This window comes from Pagrus major, chromosome 18 (genome assembly GCF_040436345.1).
Source record: "Pagrus major chromosome 18, Pma_NU_1.0".
Taxonomy (NCBI): Eukaryota; Metazoa; Chordata; class Actinopteri; order Spariformes; family Sparidae; genus Pagrus; species Pagrus major.
In genome coordinates, this window is record NC_133232.1 from 25,726,940 (window position 1) to 25,748,603 (window position 21,664).

At 42.9% G+C, this 21,664-nt stretch overlaps 2 protein-coding genes across 2 annotated transcripts in view; both read left to right on the forward strand.

Annotated features, from left to right (window-relative positions):
* Positions 1-912: 912 nt before the first annotated feature.
* Positions 913-4,233, forward strand: LOC141013504 (protocadherin alpha-2-like). Its single transcript, XM_073487255.1, has 2 exons — positions 913-3,291; positions 4,114-4,233. The coding sequence occupies exons 1-2, from the start codon at positions 913-915 to the stop codon at positions 4,231-4,233; spliced, it is 2,499 nt and encodes an 832-aa protein (XP_073343356.1).
* Positions 4,234-4,271: 38 nt separating this feature from the next.
* The window catches only part of LOC141013153 (protocadherin alpha-C2-like), a 38,911-nt gene continuing 21,518 nt past the window's right edge, over positions 4,272-21,664 (forward strand). Inside the window, exon 1 of the mRNA XM_073486739.1 lies at positions 4,272-6,641. Within this exon, the coding sequence (XP_073342840.1) occupies positions 4,272-6,641 (2,370 nt within the window). The remainder of the gene's footprint in view (positions 6,642-21,664) is intronic.

Sequence of the window (21,664 nt, forward strand, 5' to 3'; positions counted from 1 at the left end):
GACTCATGTCCGCTACTTGAAGTGCTCTGTGTCTCCTTACTAAACTTCAAATTGTGTTGTGAGTACATAGCTAGTTTGTTTTAAAGGAACGGTGGAACTGGTTCATTGCTTCTGTTTCTATTGAGCTCTCCATGGTGCTGAACTTAGTTTTGTGCCATTCTGCTGTAAAACTCGCTGCTCCAAAGGCTATTGAAAACATTGAATTAGTGATTAAATTATCTAAGCTGGTATTTACCTGAATTTAAACAGCTGAGTTTGTAACCTCATGTGTATGACTGGTATCATTCTACTGTGATCCAGTGTTACATAAAACTGATCTTAGTGAAAGGTGCTGTCCGTGGTTCTGGACTTCTGTGTTGACATTTGATTTACGTTACATCCTGCTGGTAAATCAAACTTGTTTCTTTGATTTATAACTTATTCCGAATGTGGGACATTTAAATAATGGCAGTTACATCCCAGAAATATATTCAAAGTCATTTTCTTTATGGTTGTGTTGTATTATTTGTCCTTTACAGTAGCTTATTCAGTCACTGAAATAGTTTTTTCTTTAATTTTGATTCTTGGTCTTCACAATCTAAATCATAACATAGATGCTTAATAGTGAACTTTATCACTCATGTCATTCATAATATTTTAAATTATCAGGGTATGTAAAAAGCTGGATTGTATTTGTATACCTATCATTCACCACATGATGTCGCAGGAGACCGTAGATATGAATGTGTTTGTATATCTAAAACTCCTCCTCTCTGTGGGAAAAAAATGAAATCGTCATCAGCCATTAGTCCACTCGCGGAAGGTGCAGTGTCGAGAAGGACAACAGCCTCCACACATAACAATATTTGTTTGGACGTTATCTCTACTGAGGATAAATGATCGTTTGGATTCAGATCTTTTGTTGCTTCAATGATGTATTTTCGACGACAGAAGGAATACGTCTGGATTCATACTCTCGTGTTTCTTTGTCTTTGTGACTGGTCTGCTTCGCAGTTATCCTACTCGATTTCCGAGGAGGTGAACAAAGGCACCGTAGTGGGAAATATTGCGAAGGATTTAAACCTCAACATACAGGAACTAGAGACCAGGGATCTACGTATTGTTTCGAGTTACAGTAAGACATATTTTGACGTGAATTTGCGGACCGGGAGCCTCTTTGTTGACGAAAGGATAGACAGAGAGGAGCTTTGTCCCAATGTGGTAAAATGCTCGTTAAAAATACAAGCAGTTCTGAACAATCCAATGACTGCACACCGCATAGAGGTTAACGTTTTAGATATAAACGATAATTCGCCTGCTTTTGTTGAAAAAACGTATTCTTTGAATATTTCCGAGTCATCTTTAACCGGAGAGAGATATTTTCTCCCAATAGCAGAAGACGCAGACATAGGCAGCAACTCGGTAAAGACCTACAAGCTGAGCCAAAATGAACATTTCTCGCTTGATGTACAGAGCGGGGGAGAACACGGTGTGTCCGCTGAGTTAGTGCTGCAGAAAGCTTTAGACCGAGAGAAACAGTCGGTGATCACACTCGTCTTGACGGCTGTAGATGGAGGCAAACCGCCGAGATCAGGATCATTACAAATACATGTTAATGTATTAGATGTCAATGATAATATACCCACTTTTAGCAAGTCGCTTTATAAAGCACATGTACGAGAAAATGCTGCAAAAGGAACAGTGGTAATAAAATTAAATGCAACGGATTTGGACGAGGGGATGAACGGTAAGATACTGTATTACCTGATGAAACGAGGTAATACAGATCCGTCAAATATATTTGATCTAAATCCAGAAACAGGAGAGATCACTGTGAAGGGAACATTAGATTATGAAGAGACTCCTGCTTATGAAGTCAGAGTTCAAGCAAGGGATCAAGGCACCACTCCTCGTAGCGCACAAGCTAAACTGCTGATAGAGATAATTGATGTGAATGACAATGCCCCAGAAATATCTGTGACGTCACTCATGACTCCAGTGAAAGAAGACGCAGAACTGGGGACAATCGTTGCTTTGGTGACAGTGAGTGATAAAGATGGAGGAAACAATGGAGTAACTAACTGTAAGGTAGTTGGCTCTGTTCCCTTCAAACTCAAGTCCAACTACAAAAATGACTATTCATTAGTAGTAGATGGACCACTGGACAGAGAAAACACTTCTCTTTACAATGTCACCATCACAGCCACAGATGAAGGAAGTCCTCCTCTGTCCAGTATCAGAGTCATCACTGTTCACGTTTCTGATGTCAATGATAATGCACCTCGATTTATGGAGCCTGTGATAAATGTTTATGTGAAAGAAAACAGTCCAACAGGCTCCGTTATTAAAACAGTGACTGCCTTTGATCCTGATTTGGACAGTAATGCAAAACTGACTTATAAATTGTTGGATAGCTCTACAAAAAATATTCCGATTTCATCAATGGTGAACATCAACTCAGAGACAGGAGATATAGTCAGTCTGCAGGCCTTTAACTTCGAGGAGTTAAAAACGTTTCAGTTTAAAGTTCAGGCCACAGACTCTGGTGTTCCTCCGCTCAGCAGCAACGTGACTGTGAACGTTTTAATACTCGATGAAAATGACAATAATCCAACAATTCTCGCGCCCTATTCTGAGCACGGCTCCGTTAACAGTGAGAGCATCCCCTATTCTGCTGAAGCGGGATACTTTGTGGCAAAGATCAGGGCTGTAGACGCAGACTCTGGATACAATGCGCTGCTTTCGTATCACCTGTCTGAACCCAAAGGAAACAACCTTTTCCGGATCGGGACCAGCACCGGAGAAATCAGGACTAAGAGGAGAATGAGTGACAATGACCTGAAAACTCACCCCTTGGTGGTGTTGGTTTCTGATAACGGAGAACCCTCCCTGTCAGCTACTATGTCTATTGATGTGGTGGTGGTTGAAAGCACAGCTGACATCCAGACTCAGTTCAGACATGTGCCCATAAAGGAGGAGAGCTTCTCTGATTTGAACCTGTATCTGCTGATCGCCATTGTGTCGGTGTCAGCCATCTTTCTGCTCAGTCTCATCAGTTTAATAGCTGTCAAATGCCACAGGACAGACGGCAGTTTCAGCAGGTACGGTGCCCCAATGATCACCACCCACCCTGACGGGAGCTGGTCTTACTCGAAATCTACTCAGCAGTATGACGTGTGTTTCAGCTCAGACACTCTCAAGAGTGATGTAGTGGTTTTCCCCGCACCGTTTCCGCCTGTAGATGCGGAACTGATCAGTATTAACGGAGGAGACACTTTTACCCGGACTCAAACTTTACCTAATAAAGACAAGGTGAGTTGTTTGCAGCCTTTCAATGCTTTTTAAACTTGTGAAAAGCCCATGAAGAGCTACATCTCCTGTTCTGAGTGTCCTAGTTTATCATAGTCCTACCCGCAGTCTGTCGCCAAATACTGTCTCTTGCTTTCGCGTATCCCAAAAGGCCTACAATATGGCAGAAATTTGCATAATTAAGACAATCCAGCACATGTTTTTTACATAACTTTGCATTCAAACAGATAAATGAATTGTAATAAGTTGGCAATGTCCAGCAAGTGAGTTTGTATGGCGCTCTCCGTGGTGCTGAAATCATACTGTGGTCTTCTTTGTCCTCTTGGGTTACCAGTCCAAAAACTCTGGCGTGACAGCTTTGAATCATGCAATCATTATTTTTTTTACAGTCACTTAAAGCTGTGAATTAGCAAGGTCTTCAGACATCTTGTTTTTTAAGTTGAAACTGATGAAAATCCATTTCGTTTACTACGTCCTGAACTGTCTGCAAACAGCAGATAGTACTGTTGAAAATTGTCATTGACTATCTACATGTAGAATATTGTCCATGCCTTTGGACACATGTCTTGAACATATTTTTGATTTGCTTACCATGTGTTACATTAGGGAGTCACTGTCATTTGTCTTCAGTAATCTATGAATATTAAGCCTGATGTTTTCCTCAAAGTTGTGTTCATAACCCGATTTAAAACCTTAAAGAATCCAGTGTCAGACATAGAGTATATTACTTGTTATTTTATATTTTCATATCTAAGTTGTAACGCGTGGGGTCGCTGCTGACCACATCTTTTTGTGAGCTCGGTGTTTTCAGTCTCCTCCCTTCAGAGTGAAGCGTCACCAGACTGCGAGTGCTTTGTGAGAGGAACACGGGTGGCGATGAAAAGGAGACGAGTCGAGTGGATGGGATTAAAAATGTTGGCCGATCGAGTGTCGCTTTATGGATAAATACATTTTGCATGTCGTCAGCTTCTTTTGAACCAGCGATGGGCAGTGGAAGGAATAACGAAATTCTCTGTTGGCTGTTTATCCTGTTTGTATCTGACTGGACCGCTGCTCAGATATCCTTTTCTGTTTCCGAGGAGGTGGACAAAGGGACTGTGGTGGGGAATCTCGCAAAGAATCTTAATGTCAACGTCAGAGACCTGCAAACGAGAAATCTAAATATCGTGTCTGGATACAGTAAGAAATATTTCGAGGCAAATTTTAAAACGGGGGATCTTGTTGTCAATGAGCGAATAGACCGCGAGGAGCTTTGTCCAAACGCTGTGAAATGCACGCTAAACTTAGAGGCCATACTGAGCGATCCTATGGTACTCCACCGCATTGAGGTGGTCATTGTTGATTTAAATGACAATGCACCTACCTTCGTGGAGAAGTCATATTCATTTAACATATCTGAATTGTCACCTACGGGCGAACACTTCTTGCTTCCCCTGGCTATTGATGCAGACACGGGAAGCAATTCAGTAAAGACTTACAGGCTGAGTCAAAATGAGTACTTCTCCCTAGATGTACAGAGCGGTAGTGAACATAGTGTATCTGCTGAGTTAGTGCAGCTGAAAGCTTTGGATCGTGAAAAACAAGCTGTTATTAAACTAACGCTGACAGCTGTAGATGGAGGGAAGCCTCCTAAAACAGGAAGCTTACACATAAATGTAAATGTTCTGGACGCCAATGATAACACGCCGTCTTTTAGTAAAACACTCTACAAGGCACGAGTAAATGAAAATGCGATAGCTGGATCTTTAGTGATTCAAGTGAGTGCCACAGATTTAGATGAAGGGGACAACGGGAGGGTTATTTACTCTTTTGTCAAGCGTGGAAACTTCAATCCTGCAGATGTGTTTTTAATAAACGCAGAGAGTGGGGAGATCACGGTAAAGGGTCATTTGGACTACGAAGCACAGCCGGCATATGAAATTCATGTTAAAGCAACAGACCGAGGGTCGTCGCCTCGAAGTACAAATGGAAAGCTGCTGGTGGAGGTAGTGGATGTGAATGACAATGCCCCAGAAATCGTGGTGACGTCACTCATGAATCCCGTTAAAGAAGATGCTGAGATAGGAAGCGTTGTGGCTTCAGTGACAGTGACTGATAAAGATGGAGGAAAAAACGGCCAGACTCACTGTAAACTCATTGGCTCTGCGCCTTTTAAGCTCAATTCCAATTATAAAAATTATTACTCTTTAGTTGTAGACGGACCTCTTGACAGAGAAGCGTGCTCTTCCTATAATGTGACGATTGCAGCAGCTGATGAAGGGACCCCACCTCTCTCCAGCACCGGCGTGATTACTGTTCAGGTTTCTGATGTCAATGATAACGCGCCCGTTTTCCCTGAACCCGTGATTAATATTTATGTAAGAGAAAACAGTCCTGTTGGAGCACGTATCTACACGATAACTGCAGTCGATCCTGATATAAATGAAAACGCTAGAGTGACATATGCATTAGAAGGTGATTCAAAAACTATTCCTATAACATCTGTTGTGAATATCAACTCAGAGACTGGAGATATAGTCAGTCTGCAGTCTTTTAACTTCGAGGAGTTAAAAACGTTTCAGTTTAAAGTTCAGGCCACAGACTCTGGTGTTCCTCCGCTCAGCAGCAACGTGACTGTGAACGTTTTAATACTCGATGAAAATGACAATAATCCAACAATTCTCGCGCCATATTCTGAGCACGGCTCCGTTAACAGTGAGAGCATCCCCTATTCTGCTGAAGCAGGATACTTTGTGGCAAAGATCAGGGCTGTAGACGCAGACTCTGGGTACAATGCGCTGCTTTCGTATCACCTGTCTGAGCCCAAGGGAAACAACCTCTTCCGGATCGGAACCAGCACCGGAGAGATCAGGACTAAGAGGAGAATGAGTGACAATGACCTGAAAACTCACCCCTTGGTGGTGTTGGTTTCTGATAACGGAGAACCCTCCCTGTCAGCTACTGTGTCTATTGATGTGGTGGTGGTTGAAAGCACAGCTGACATCCAGACTCAGTTCAGACATGTGCCCATAAAGGAGGAGAGCTTCTCTGATTTGAACCTGTATCTGCTGATCGCCATTGTGTCGGTATCAGCCATCTTTCTGCTCAGTCTCATCAGTTTAATAGCTGTCAAATGCCACAGGACAGACGGCAGTTTCAGCAGGTACGGTGCCCCAATGATCACCACCCACCCTGACGGGAGCTGGTCTTACTCCAAATCTACTCAGCAGTATGACGTGTGTTTCAGCTCAGACACGCTCAAGAGTGACGTAGTGGTTTTCCCCGCACCGTTTCCGCCTGTAGATGGGGAACTGATCAGTATAAATGGAGGAGATACTTTTACCAGAACTCAGACTTTACCCAACAAAGAGAAGGTGAGTTGGTTGTAACTTAAGAGTTGATTTTGGGAAATATTGTATCTACAGTTGTGAAAGCAACGTGATACAAAGTGGTACTGTGCCGGATATAAATGTAAATCATCAATACATGACAGGACTGTTTCCCAGAAAATACATTCACTAGTATGATGCTGAATACTTGAGATTTTGTGTGGGATATCACTTAAAACATTTGCTTAATAATAGTATTTGAAGCATAGAAGAAATGAGATCTGTTGTGCTGCTAACTAGCATGGACGCTGTCCATGGTGCTGAAAGCTGGATGGTGTTTATGCGTGCGCGAAAAAAAGCTGCCTTGCTTTTTTAAAACCTAAATAACAGACTATCATTCACGTCTTTAATATATTGTGCCGTAAAAACATGGTTTATATAGTTATTACTGGTATTGTGTTTTGAATTGAACGGGGTTTTATACAATTTTCCACTGAAATCCAGTTTCCACTGTTTTAACCTTCTGCACAAATATTGGCAGTATATAACAATCATGTCTTTAAACAATAGCACTAAAATAACAGTTGGTGTCGCTGGAGACCACAATATTCATGTGGCTCCTTTTTTACCCAGACTCCTCCTCTCCGTGCGACGCGTCACTCGTCCACCGGTGCTTTGTCAGAAAATACACAAATGGTCACAAGACAGAGAGGGCTTCGTCTGTTATTCACCTAAAGTGCGGACATGGTCGAAAACTGATTATATCTATCATTCGGTGGCAGCGATGGGACGTGCAGGACTAACAGCCACGATCTGGATACAAATAATAGCTTTGCTTTGTTTGTGTGATGGCTGTACAGCGCAGCTCTCGTTCTCCGTGTCCGAGGAGGTTGACAAAGGAACGGTAGTGGGAAATCTCGCTAAGGATTTACAAATTAACGTCCACGACTTGGAAACACGGGATTTACGAGTGGTATCTGGGAATTCTAAGAAATACTTCGACGTGGATTTAAAAACTGGTGCTCTATTTGTTTGCGATAGGATTGATCGTGAAGAGCTCTGTCCAAATACGGCGAAATGCTCCCTGAATATAGAAGCCATTCTGAGCCACCCGATGCATCTGCATCGCATAGAGGTACAAATTATCGACATTAACGACAATGCGCCATCTTTTCGTGAAAAGGAGAAGACTTTCAATATTTCGGAATCTTCTTTTACCGGAGAGAGGTATCTTCTCCCGATGGCAAACGACGCAGACACGGGCAGTAACTCGGTGAAAAGCTACAAGCTGAGTCCAAATGATTATTTCTCACTGGACGTACAGAGCGGCGGACAGCACAGTGAGTCTGCTGAATTGGTGCTCCAGAAATCTTTAGACAGGGAGAAACAGTCTGTTATCCACCTTACTTTGACTGCTCTGGACGGAGGAAAACCTGCACGATCAGGGACACTAAAAATAGTAGTGCATGTTATGGATATAAACGACAATGCTCCGGTATTTAGTCAACCTCTGTATAAGGCCCAAGTCAATGAAAATGCTCCCTTTCAGACATCCATAGTGACTGTAAGTGCTACAGACTTAGATGAGGGAATCAATAGTGAAATAGTGTATTCATTTATTGAAAGAGGAAATTTCAATCCTGAAGCTTTGTTCTCAATAAACCCAGACACTGGGGAAATAACTGTCACAGGAAAAGTAGACTATGAAGAGAATGCAGCATATGATATTCGTGTACAGGCCAGAGATAAAGGTACGCCTTCTCGAAGTGTGCATGGTAAAGTATTAGTGGAAGTAATTGATGTTAATGACAATACACCTGAAATCATTATCACCTCTCTTATGAGTCCAGTTAAAGAGGACGCTGAGGTTGGTACTGTGGTTGCTTTGGTGACAGTGACTGACAAAGATGGGGGTAAAAATGGTCTTACTAGTGCTAAAATTCTTGGGGAGGTGCCTTTTAAACTGAAACTAAACTACAAAAATTATTATTCATTAACAGTTGATGGACCCCTTGACAGAGAGCATGTTTCTCAGTATAATGTCACCATCATAGCCACTGATGAAGGCACTCCTCCTCTCTCTAGCACCAGTGTTATTCCTGTTCACATTTCTGATGTGAATGACAATGCCCCTCTGTTCTCAGAGCCTGTGATTAATATATATGTGAAAGAGAATAGTGCAGTGGGAGCTACCATCTTTACCATAACTGCAGTTGATCGTGATATAGGAGAAAATGCAAAAGTAACATATTCATCATTAGATGGAATCTCAAAAAGTATTCCAATAACATCTGTTGTAAACATCAACTCAGAGACTGGAGATATAGTCAGTCTGCAGTCTTTTAACTTCGAGGAGACAAAAACGTTTCAGTTTAAAGTTCAGGCCACAGACTCTGGTGTTCCTCCGCTCAGCAGCAACGTGACTGTGAACGTTTTAATACTCGATGAAAATGACAATAATCCAACAATTCTCGCGCCCTATTCTGAGCACGGCTCCGTTAACAGTGAGAGCATCCCCTATTCTGCTGAAGCGGGATACTTTGTGGCAAAGATCAGGGCTGTAGACGCAGACTCTGGATACAATGCGCTGCTTTCTTATCACCTGTCTGAGCCCAAAGGAAACAACCTCTTCCGGATCGGAACCAGCACCGGAGAGATCAGGACTAAAAGGAGAATGAGTGACAATGACCTGAAAACTCACCCCTTGGTGGTGTTGGTTTCTGATAACGGAGAACCCTCCCTGTCAGCTACAATGTCTATTGATGTGGTGGTGGTTGAAAGCACAGCTGACATCCAGACTCAGTTCAGACATGTGCCCATAAAGGAGGAGAGCTTCTCTGATTTGAACCTGTATCTGCTGATCGCCATTGTGTCGGTGTCAGCCATCTTTCTGCTCAGTCTCATCAGTTTAATAGCTGTCAAATGCCACAGGACAGACGGCAGTTTCAGCAGGTACGGCGCCCCAATGATCACCACCCATCCTGACGGGAGCTGGTCTTACTCCAAATCTACTCAGCAGTATGACGTGTGTTTCAGCTCAGACACGCTGAAGAGTGACGTAGTGGTCTTCCCCGCACCGTTTCCACCTGTAGATGGGGAACTGATCAGTATAAACGGAGGAGACACTTTTACCAGAACTCAGACTTTACCTAATAAAGAAAAGGTAAGGGTGATGATGCATAAAACACAGGGCTTCCAATAATTGAACACAATGGGATTAAGTCTTACACTTTGTGTTCTCCTTGATAATTGTGCAGTTGTTTGTGATCTAATATAGTTATTGTCATGATGCCATATTGTAAGGGTAAAACTTTCAAAAACGCTTAAGATTGAATGACTTTATGATCTGTTTTTAATAATTTCTTGCATTGATTTTTCCGGTCTTGACTTCACATCACCACAAGATGTCGCTATGAGCTCACAGAGTTGAAATACTTATTTCTAAGCGACGCTCCTCCCTTTTCGTCTGAGAGAGGTTTGTAATTCTTTGTTCGTCGTAGAACAGAGCAGAACCTCACTGTTATGAGGGGCTCTGATCTGGATGTATCATTACTGAGCAATGTTACCGCTGGACTGATTTTTTCGAACTGACTTGTTTAGCAGGTTGTGGACAGAATGCAACAAAGGAATATATTCCGTCATTGGATTTATTTTTCTTTCCTTGTGGCTCACATATGGAGTCTCGCAGCAGCACAGATTGTGTATTCTGTTACGGAGGAATCGAGCCCGGGTACCAATGTGGGGAATTTGGCGAAGGACTTACATTTAGATGTACATGAACTGGAAAATCGAGGTTTTCAGATTTCAGGACCTAATACGAGGTATTTCGAAGTAAATGTTAAGACTGGGATACTGTTAGTGAAAGACAGAATAGACCGAGAGGAGCTCTGCTCTCGCAATGTGAAGTGCTCCCTGGAAGTGGAAGCCATTGTCAACTCTCCGCTGAATCTCTATCGTTTTGAGGTTAAAATTGTGGATATAAATGACAATGCACCCTCTTTTCGGATACCGGCGATTGTTTTGAACGTGTCAGAGTCAGCTTTTCCCGGTGAAAGATTTACATTAGCAAAGGCTTTTGATACGGATGTCGGTGCGTATTCGGTGAAGGGCTACAAGCTGAGTCAAAATGAACATTTCACCCTGGATGTGCAGAATGGTGGAGAGCCGACAATGTCCGCTGAAATAGTACTGCAGAAAGCCTTGGACCGAGAGAAACAACCGATAATCAAACTAACACTGACAGCTGTAGATGGAGGAAAACCTCCGAAATCAGGCACATTGCTTATCACCGTTAATGTGCAAGATGTAAATGATAATATTCCAACATTTGACAAGTCGTTGTACAAAGCGACAGTGCCAGAGAACACGCCGCCCGGTACAACCGTAATTTCAGTGCATGCCCGGGATTTAGATGAGGGTCTTAATGGAGAAATACTTTATTCCCTTATCAATCACGACAGTGATAATGATGTAGACAAATTTACTATTAATCCCATGACGGGAGAGATTACGGTAAAGGGTGAATTGGATCACGAAAAAAGCAATGCCGTTGAACTCCGGGTACAGGCAAAAGACAAAGGACAAAATCCAAGAGCATCTCACTGTAAAGTACTCGTTGAAATCACAGATGTTAACGACAATCCACCAGAAATATCAGTAACATCGTTAGTTAACGTAGTGAAGGAAGACGCACCCGTAGACACAATGGTGGGACTTATAACGGTGAGAGACAACGACGCAGATAAAAATGGCGTGGTTCAGGTTAGAATAGTTGATTCGGTGCCGTTTAAAATTAAGAACACATATAAAAATCATTATTCGTTGGTCGTTGATGGACCTCTTGACAGAGAAAGCGCTTCTCAATATAATATAACAATAACAGCGACTGATGAAGGAGTCCCACCTCTCTCTGGTACAAGCGTCATTACAGTCCACGTCTCTGATGTAAATGATAATGCACCTCGATTTAAAGAGCCTGTAATAAACATCTTCGTCAAAGAGAACAGTCCCGTAGGCGCTGTTATCTATACTTTGACTGCAGATGATCCGGATGTAGACGAAAATGCAAAAGTAACGTTTTCAGTAATTAATAATAATCATAAAAATAATGTAATAGGCTCAGTTATAAACGTCAACTCAGAGACTGGAGATATAGTCAGTCTTCAGTCTTTTAACTATGAGGAGACAAAAACGTTTCAGTTTAAAGTTCAGGCCACAGACTCTGGTGTCCCTCCGCTCAGCAGCAACGTGACTGTGAACGTTGTGATACTGGATGAGAATGACAACAATCCCACGATACTTTCTCCATATTCTGAGCACGGCTCTGTAAACAGTGAGAGCATCCCCTATTCTGCTGAAGCGGGATACTTTGTGGCAAAGATCAGGGCTGTAGACGCAGACTCTGGATACAATGCGCTGCTTTCTTATCACCTGTCTGAGCCCAAAGGAAACAACCTCTTCCGGATCGGAACCAGCACCGGAGAGATCAGGACTAAGAGGAGAATGAGTGACAATGACCTGAAAACTCACCCCTTGGTGGTGTTGGTTTCTGATAACGGAGAACCCTCCCTGTCAGCTACTGTGTCTATTGATGTGGTGGTGGTTGAAAGCACAGCTGACATCCAGACTCAGTTCAGACATGTGCCCATAAAGGAGGAGAGCTTCTCTGATTTGAACCTGTATCTGCTGATCGCCATTGTGTCGGTGTCAGCCATCTTTCTGCTCAGTCTCATCAGTTTAATAGCTGTCAAATGCCACAGGACAGACGGCAGTTTCAGCAGGTACGGCGCCCCAATGATCACCACCCACCCTGACGGGAGCTGGTCTTACTCGAAGTCTACTCAGCAGTATGACGTGTGTTTCAGCTCAGACACGCTCAAGAGTGACGTAGTAGTTTTCCCCGCACCGTTTCCGCCTGTAGATGGGGAACTGATCAGTATTAACGGAGGAGACACTTTTACCAGAACTCAGACTTTACCCAACAAAGAAAAGGTGAGATGCAATCCTCCACGACGAGCTTATAGACGATTTTGTAAGATTTGTATACACCCTCTCCTCTAGTATCGACATTCTCTGCTGAGCTCTGTCTCAAGAGTGTTTTGCAGTCTACTTTTCCTTCCTCCTCTGCCTGCTTTTGACGCTATCCATGGTACTGAAACTGCAGCGGCCTGCTCGAGCCTCTTTGTCACAATAGTGTGCTTGTTGTCTCTCAGGACCATCACACAGAGCACAGCAAAAAAACTGCTGGTTGTATATATTTCTCCCTATATTTAGAAAAAACCCCTTTCTCTATATATTAACATGTAATATCATAAAGTAGTCTTGAAAATGGCGTAGGATCATAACGTTGTGGAATCAAGCATCTTGGCGGCTCTGTGTTAACAACTCTTCATACTATAAATGATATGAATGACGACGTGCAATTCGTCCCTAAACATCACCTCACAGCCAAAGATTTTTAACTTGGACGTTTACATAATAATGGAAAACAAGAAGAGCTAAAATATGTCTGTAGGCTTATACATTTATGTATGTGTACAGGGCTTTAGACACAACATTATCAGACTTTATTGTCTTCTATGGGCTCTTTCTCAGCACGGATCTCTGACACACTGACTTTGAGCATGGTTTGAAGCACCATTTCTACAGTATTGATTGACTGATTCATGGGGATTGTGAGGTGTACCTTGGCTCGACTAACTCACAGAAATGTTTACAGAAAGCATGGTTATTTGTACAAGAAAGAAAGAAAGAAACTGGTGGAGGCTGATGGTGAACTTCAGGCTGACCCTACGTGCGGTCTGTATCACGAAATCTCAGTTAGCATAAGCTAACCACCTAACTAACAATAAGCTCAGAGGAAATGTTTCGTTGGGTATGAATACTCACTGTCAGAAGGCTTGAAAGGTGGCTCTGAGATAGCTGTAGCTTGTTTTTCTCGGAGTACAGACGCTGTAGTTGGTCATCTTGAATCCAAAGCAGTTAGAATTGATTAAAATGGCTGCCCAGTAACTGCAAAAACGTCCAGAAGCGATAAAAAACGTAAGCAACCACTCCCTTAGTGTATCATAACCCACTTCTCCGGCGTTTGTTTCTTCCAAATAAATAACAGCGTCTCCATGACCTAGCTAAAAGCGGTGACTAGCAAACAGACTCAACGTACATATCGCCGGTAGAAAAAATGGTTTGTGTAAAGTCTGGAGCGCTGACTGTTCATGATATTTTTGGCCCATTAAGTTGCCGGTCGTATGTTAAAAAATTAACCACACTCACAGGAGATAAGTTTAACTTCTTGGCAACATGTCAGGTGAAGTGCAGAGAGTGGTTTCAGTCAGTGCAGAGATTTACATGATATCTGTCAGTGTCAACAAGCCAGAAATCCAAGATGGCGCACGTAACTAGCTTCCGTTGCTATGATACCGCTGCAGCTCGCTCAGTGCTGCCACTTGTGGCTCGACGCTGTTACAACAACCACTCTGGTGATAGCCAACGTTAGCTTTCGGCTATTGATGGCGTTTTGGACTCCACATGAGTTGTGTTGACTTACATGATGAAAATCACCGCAGTCCACCCGAGTGAGTCTTGATTTTCTTACTTTCTATCGACTTTGGTCCGTTGAGATAAGCCTACCTGTGAAGAGCGTTTGGCTAATTGCAAACCCTGCTTCTTTCATGTGAAGGAGCTCCTAGCTAATTTAAAAAAAAACAAGAAGTAAACAGAGCTATGAACCTGTTGTGACCTACAATCTTTCCATGCTTTGTGAAACCAGTTATTAGACTGGACTTGACGTGTTTTCTGATGGAGAGCCATTACACTTGACAGCAGCTATATTTCTTACCTATAGTTGTTTAGCTTACACATTCTGCCCATTTGCAAAGGCAAATTTGTCAGAAGAAAGGATTTCTGGTCACTATTACTTTCTCTGTGTGGATGCAGAAAGCTGATTTAGCTTTTCCTGCTATTTTGCTCATCTAAACAGGTGTTTTCTTCAGTTATTCAGGTTTATTAGTTCATAGCACAGGTTGAACTTGTGCTGGCATTTATGTGAGGGCACCAAACTCAGTCTATTCATTGGCCTCTTTTACAGCAGTCATTTAAACTTGCCATCACAGGAAAAACACAGGTGTTTTTAATATCATTAACAATGGTTCTGTTCAGTTCAAGTGTCCCAAGCTGTGACAGTGAGCAGCAATGCACAATACCACGATCCTGATACCGAAGCAGCTAATTGGAATTTACACCTTTGCTTTTCACACTGTTCATGTCAAATAGTCTTCTGTGACGAAGGCCTCTAAGAATGATGAAGGTGTAATTTGTCCCTCCTTGTCAGGTACAACAGGAAAGTGATGGAGATGTCAATCAAGCACAATTTGTACATGCCCAAACACTGTCTCCAGAGGAGGTCTAATTAAGCAAAAATAAGTGAAAACACCTGTGAGTGTGTATGTGGACTATGGGTGTGTAGGGCCTTTATCTCTCTCAGGCTTGGCGCTTTAGTCTTAAAAGACATAATATATGTTTTTCTTTGATATTTCCCTGCTCATATTTGCTCTACTCTTACAACGTGTTTCTCCTGAGATATTTCCATCGCCTTCTCTCGAGTCACACATTATTCTTCGTGTTGTTTGACGTTAGAGCTTTTAATTCTCTCCTGTTTGTACTCTGCATTCTACCCAGACCAGCATAATTATATATTAATTCAGTTGTGTTTTTTAATGCATTTGCCTTTCTTATTTTTATTATTAAATTATGAGCCAATGCTCTCTTGCCTTAATACTGCAGCTGTTAGGATCTGCACCCCATGACCCCAGTGTATTGTGAAACACATCTACTTTTATAGGGTAGTGTGTGATAGTGTATTTCTAAAAATAGATTACCACCCTGAGAAAGGGTTGCTTATTGCCAAGCTTTCTTTTTACTTTGAATATAAAAGAGTGAGCCTTGGGAATTATTTGTCCTCATTTGTTGTTTATTCTCTGCCCTAAAAATACAACTGATTTTAATGTATGCTTATGTTAGGCTATTTATTTAAATAACATGCCTACATCATCCTGCAAATTGTGTATTGAGCAATTAGATACTCGTTATACTTGTAGTTTCTTCTTTATTTGATCTTATTCCTGCCTGCTTCGTGTCACATTTCCTTTGCTCGATATTCTTCATTTCACGCCTGGTCCTTCTTTCTCTTCCTCCTCCTCCACCACCATGCTGCCAGACCTCTCCTCTCCCCTCCCCCTCTCGTTCACCATCCCTCACTGAGAAGGGGAGCAGCTGAGAGAACTAACAGGGAATTAACGTTCATCTCTGCAAACATGCGTGCTTATCAGCGTTAGGGCACTGTAAACACGATCTAATATATTTTCATTAACATCTGTGATGTGTGCGAAGTGTAGATGCAGCCACGATCCGCTCATGTCAAGTAGGACAGTGGCGCATCGTGCATTCTGCTCAGATTGAATTTGCCAGGTTAAATCAAGCTTATGTATACATTCGTGTGGCATTTACGTGTTTAATAATGTTAGTATTGCTGGTACTGGTGGGATGTGCATATATTCCCGGTGAAGCCCACTGTAGTGTACTGTGTTGCTTGTGTGCATCTGTGATGCTTTGAGTCACTCAGACGATGTGACCTCATTTCAGGGAGTGGTACAGCACAAACAAGCATGGCCAGATCTGTCATAACTGCGTTCGTGTGGTTAGTTCAGTGTGAAGGAGACCGAACCAGGGCTTTCTGCGCTCCCAAACAGACTTCACATATTGCAAGCGGTGCTTATACAGAGCATGTGTGAGGCTCTTAAGTGGGTCAGCGTGTGATTTAAAGATGGCAGCGCGCTGTACATGCGCCATCTGAACGGAACCTGTGTTTGATAGCGCGCCTCTTTCTCCGATGCAGCCTCTGCTGCATGCACAGGCTCTACATGTACAGTGCCTCCTTCCTGAAACAATGCCTGGAGCTGTCTCTGGGTAAAAGTGGTTCAGTATGTGTTCTGTATGCTGCAGCCCTCTGTGAGTGCGAGCGAGGGAAAGAGAGGGGGGGAGGGGCAGGTAATTTTCCGCTTCTCGCTGCAGCAGAAGCAGCAGCAGGGAGCTTCAGTACCGATCGAGGTATCGGCTCAGCTCGGCTCAGCTCTCCCTCCTGCTCTGCTCTGCGGCTGGGCGGGGCTGACAACACCTAGTGTCAATCACAGCCAAACCGGTTGGGCGGGGAAAAGAATCAGGGCGGATGAGGAGGAGAGGGTTTTATTTTTTTTTTTATCCTTGCTACCATCAGAACATCGTGTCTCTGTGTCAGTGTGTTATGGCAAGTGTGTCAGACTGCATAGAGCACAACTTGCCTGCTGTTGGTGTTTTATATAAAATCATGATAATAATGATTATATATACACATATTGAGAGAGCTGAAGCTCTTTATGGCAGTATGCATACATGATGACGTGGAGTTTAGTGTGTGTATTCGATAAAAGCTTCTAACTCTGCATCCCCCAGTGTTGCAAAATGCATTAAATTATTGATTCTACAGTGCATTATCCTGGTTGTGGCAGACAGCAAAGTGGTTCACAGCTCATAGATTGCAGTGCTACGGTAGAGCCAAGTCATTTTGGTGGATTAGGCAGATGGGTTCAACAGACGGACCAAAAAAAGCATGACGTAGAAATGTCCTTACCTCACCATTTTTAATACAAGGTGACTGAACAGCAGAGTGGTAAATAAAGAACTAAAGAGGATGTATTTCTTCTTCTTCTTTATCTCTCTGCCTGTCTGTCACACACACACATCTTATGTAGCACTTCCTGTTTTTCTCCTTCACAAGGGTGTGTCCTTTGTGAGAGTGAGGTTAGCGCTGCTATCTGTCGTTACCATGGAGACTGTTCTGAGCTGTAATGAAATGATGAACTAGTCTGTTTCCAGGGAGCTGCCAGTACGTACCCGCCCCCACCCAGACATCAGTCCCAGCATGTGTTGCTTAGAGGCAAGCAGGAAGGAAACAGGGTGGACACAATGGGAGGCTGGGGAGATGTAGAGGGAGACAAAGAGAAAGATGCTAAACGAAGACGAGCAGCATCTCGAGCAGAAATGCCAAGTCAGACGGAGGCTAATGGAAGTGAGCAAGCGAGGGAAAAATGTGCGAGATTAGAATATCATTTCTAAAAAGGGAGAGGGTTTTAGTGGAAGTCACAAATACAGCAGCACAGACTCGAGCCTTGAGCATGAGATAGTGAGAAAACCAGAGCTTCTGAGGATGAGATGGACAAAAAAACACATTAAATACATGCCCTACAGCTGAGTGAGAACATCACAGGCTTACAATTGGTCACAGATAAAAGGGAAGAACTTATCAGCACCCCTCCACTTCTCCCCCACTTCCCCCAAAACTGTCCTCCATCCATGCTCCTTCTTAGTGGCATCGGGATGTTGTTGCTCTCATTAGATTAGCTTTGTCATGCTCAGAACCACGGGTTCCATCCTCTCCCATCCGGCAAGGATACAAAGCCAGGGCATCCTAAGAGGGAAGTATCCAAAGCCTGCCTGTATTTCGTGATAGCTTTGTTCAATGCCACAACAAGAATCTGTTTGATTTATGCACAGACTGAACCAGGACAACCAAGGAGCTGTTTAACCCTTGCAGGGCCCCAGAGGGAGGGATTTCTGCTGCCTTTAGTTCTCTCGTGCCCTTTTATTTTTGAAAGCAAGGTACACAAGGGATCAGCCCAAACAAACATACCCAGAGAATGGCTCCTCCACCCGCTTACTGTGTCCACCTGAGTAAAAGGATTGTGGGTACCGTGGGAGTTTTGTTTCAGAGATTTAAAAATGGGAAAGTTCTTGTGCATAGAGAAAAGTATGATGAAAGGAAGGTATGAGAAACGGCTTTGTCATAGTCTTTAAACCTATTTACTATATAATACCATTCACCAGTATGTCTTTGCTTATGCAATTTAGCAGCCCGTATTTTGAATCAATTCTTGTTTCATTTGAAAGAGTGATGCTGATGAAGTGAGTCACAGCAAAACTAGAGCAGGTTGTGTTATTTTGTCTGTTACAGAGAGTTAATTCCATTTTTGATAAGGTGGAACAATAACAACAGAAACTAAATCCTTGAGTTCAGTTGGCTTTGTTCTTTGTATACAGCATTTTGCACTAGAATCCATGTTTTAAGTGTGTGTGTGTGTGTGTGTGTGTGTGTGTGTGTGTGTGTGTGTGTGTGTGTGTGTATTTGATACATTTATCTTTTAAATCTACTTACTGCTTTGATAAATACTCATATTGCCCTTGCAGTGCTGTAGGTTCTGCCATCAGTATTCTTTAAGCTGCCCTTTCTCATCTCACCTCTGGAGGGTGCCTTGCCTTATATCTCACTTTATCCATTGCGGTCACTGTATTGGCAATGAGAGAGAAAATGACTGCCACTGCAGTCTGACGTCTGTGCCCTCCTTCCCTTTTTCTCTCACTCTCTTTCTCTTATCCCCCTTTGCTCTCTATCGCTCCCTCTCAAACACACACACACACTCATAGCTGGGATTATGTTTTAGTGCTTTGGCTTAATGAGAAAGCCTCTGTGGATGGGCAGTGGGGTGAAGATCACGTGTCCAACCCTTGTACTACCGATTTGATCCAACAGAGGGACCAATTTCACTGTCTCTACCACCTCTGCTTCCTCTTGCTCAGCCTGCTTCTCCCACACGTACAGTAGGTCTAAATATGCAGTGCTATTGGCTTTGACTTTTAACCTTTCTTTTTGCTTACCGAGGCATAACTAGTACTCAGTGATCGTGAGAGTTATGCTGAAGATGCTGTTTTGTTGTCATACATATTTTATCATTTGTTTCAACAGAAGACACAGTGCAACATGAACAGACCCTAATGACGCATTCGATGAATTGTTAATACGATTTGCTCATGATTGCTGAAATATTTCCTCTTTCCCTCAAGAACTGTTATTTTGGTTGTAAACATCTCATGACCACACCCTCCAAGCCTTGATTTGTAAAATGCTTTATTTTGTAAGGCTTCTGTTTAGGATGCTGTTTCTGTCACCGCTAAGAAAAGGGCTGTTTTGTCAGTATCTTTTTTTAATGCGCTAAATCTGCAGGAACATTTCCTGACACCACAGACACTGCTGACACCCACACAATAGCCTGCAGACATTTGCTCCACATTTCTTCTCACCTTCTCTTTACTAGCATTAAGAAAAATAAGAAGAGTATACATAAATCAATGCACAAAGTGGCACTCTACAAAGCTTTATGATATGAGGTTTTGACTGGAAAACATGATTTGAAAACTGTAGACCAGCAGTCTTTAATTCGGGATGGGAATCATAGTCGTTCTCCTCTTTGTCTAAATGCTTTAAAGTAATGCCCATAATGAACATTACCTGTGAACCAGTAGGTGTTGTCAGTATAACCTTTAAGAGCCTGCGTGCTCCTGTTCCCTGTTGTCAGTGCATCTGTTTATCAGAGCTGTTGATGGCTGTTCCCCGCCATTTAAGAGTGAGAAGGAAAAAAAGGTAAAAATATGTTCTGACATTCATTCAGACAAAAGTCTGTCCTTGGATAGTGTTTGTGTATTTGTAGTTGTGCATTACACTGTGTGAGACAGTGTGCCTACAGGCTCAGATGCCCTTTAAGTTTGCATGACTGCCTTTGTTTGTATATGTGGTGACTGAGAGAGTGATGTAAGGAGTCCTGCTTCATGATAGCCCAGCCGTGGCCCTGTCTTCTGTGAATCTCTGCTGTCATCTGAGTCATTAAAATGGGGGGATTCCAGATAACAGACTCTAAGGGGAAGTAATATGAATGGCTTTTAGAGTGGCCGCTTACAGTATTAATGAGGTTGAGTCTTAGTGTAGAGAATGTTATTAATATGGTGGCCACCTTGCATAATTGATGGGATGGGGGGATGTTAATATTCTGACAAAAAGAATGAACAAAGAGGGAGTCGGAATTTTTAAAATCTGAATTATGTCTCTTCCCCAAATCTATCACAGGCCTTTCTCTATTTTTCGTCCATCAGTCTGCAAAAGGGATGAACTCTTGTGTTTGCACTTAAGACCTCAGCCAGCCCTCTGGCTGTAACAGCGGATGTCTGTCAGGGGCGCAGCTGGAGACTCTCCAGGGTGGAGAAAGGAGGCGAGAGACGCTTGGGGAAAGTGTGAATATGGAGGGATTGGAAAGGGGTTGAAAAAAAAAATATGTCAAGATTAGGTAAATTAAGTGATGAAATAATAAAGGAAGTTGTGTTTTTTTTTTAAAGACAAGATAGCCTCCAGTAATAAAATAAACTCAAATTAGCCAATTAGCGCCTTGAAATCAGTGTTTGTTGATGCGTAACAGGCGTCTGTCTGCAGGTGGAATAACGTTGATAACTTTATCTGCAGCACCCTTGAGTGAAAAAATGAAATAATCCACAGCTCAGCGGCGTGCAATTAACGCAGAAACAGATGGGCGGATTTGAAACAGGTATGAGAGAACTAACACATCAAACACACCGGCGGAGGAGAGAGAGAGGGGAGGGGAGACTGGCATGCAGACAGGTGCAAAGGTCAGGTGTAAATCCGGCACTGTGTTTGTTGTTGACGAGATAAACGTCGCCTGTTTTCATTTTTGTGGCATTGCCAAACACGGAGGTCCACACGTCCCGCCGGGGAAAGCTGCTAAATGTCACGGTGAGCGGGGCAGAGCGCACATGCAGACCATCAGAGACTGTGAGCCCCGGTTGAAAGAAACTGTTATCACCTCTTCTCAGTGGTATATTAATGATATAGAGAAAACATGACAACTCCTATTAAAGATTTGACTAAATATAGGCAAAGATTAATATTCACATGACGTAATTTGGAAACAGAGTAACTACAGTACGCACACTTTGTTACAAATTGACGCAAAATCTGTAGAAAGGATCATTTGTCTTCGTTCAACGGACATTTGGCCACGTCTCCAGCTCCATATTTCGCCACCTCCTCCTCGCCACCTTGGAGTGTGAGGAGTCGCTCTCTATCCACCCATCATCCACTAGCAGCATCCGAGTGACTCACTGTCCTTTCTCCCCGTCTCCCGAGATGCCAGGCG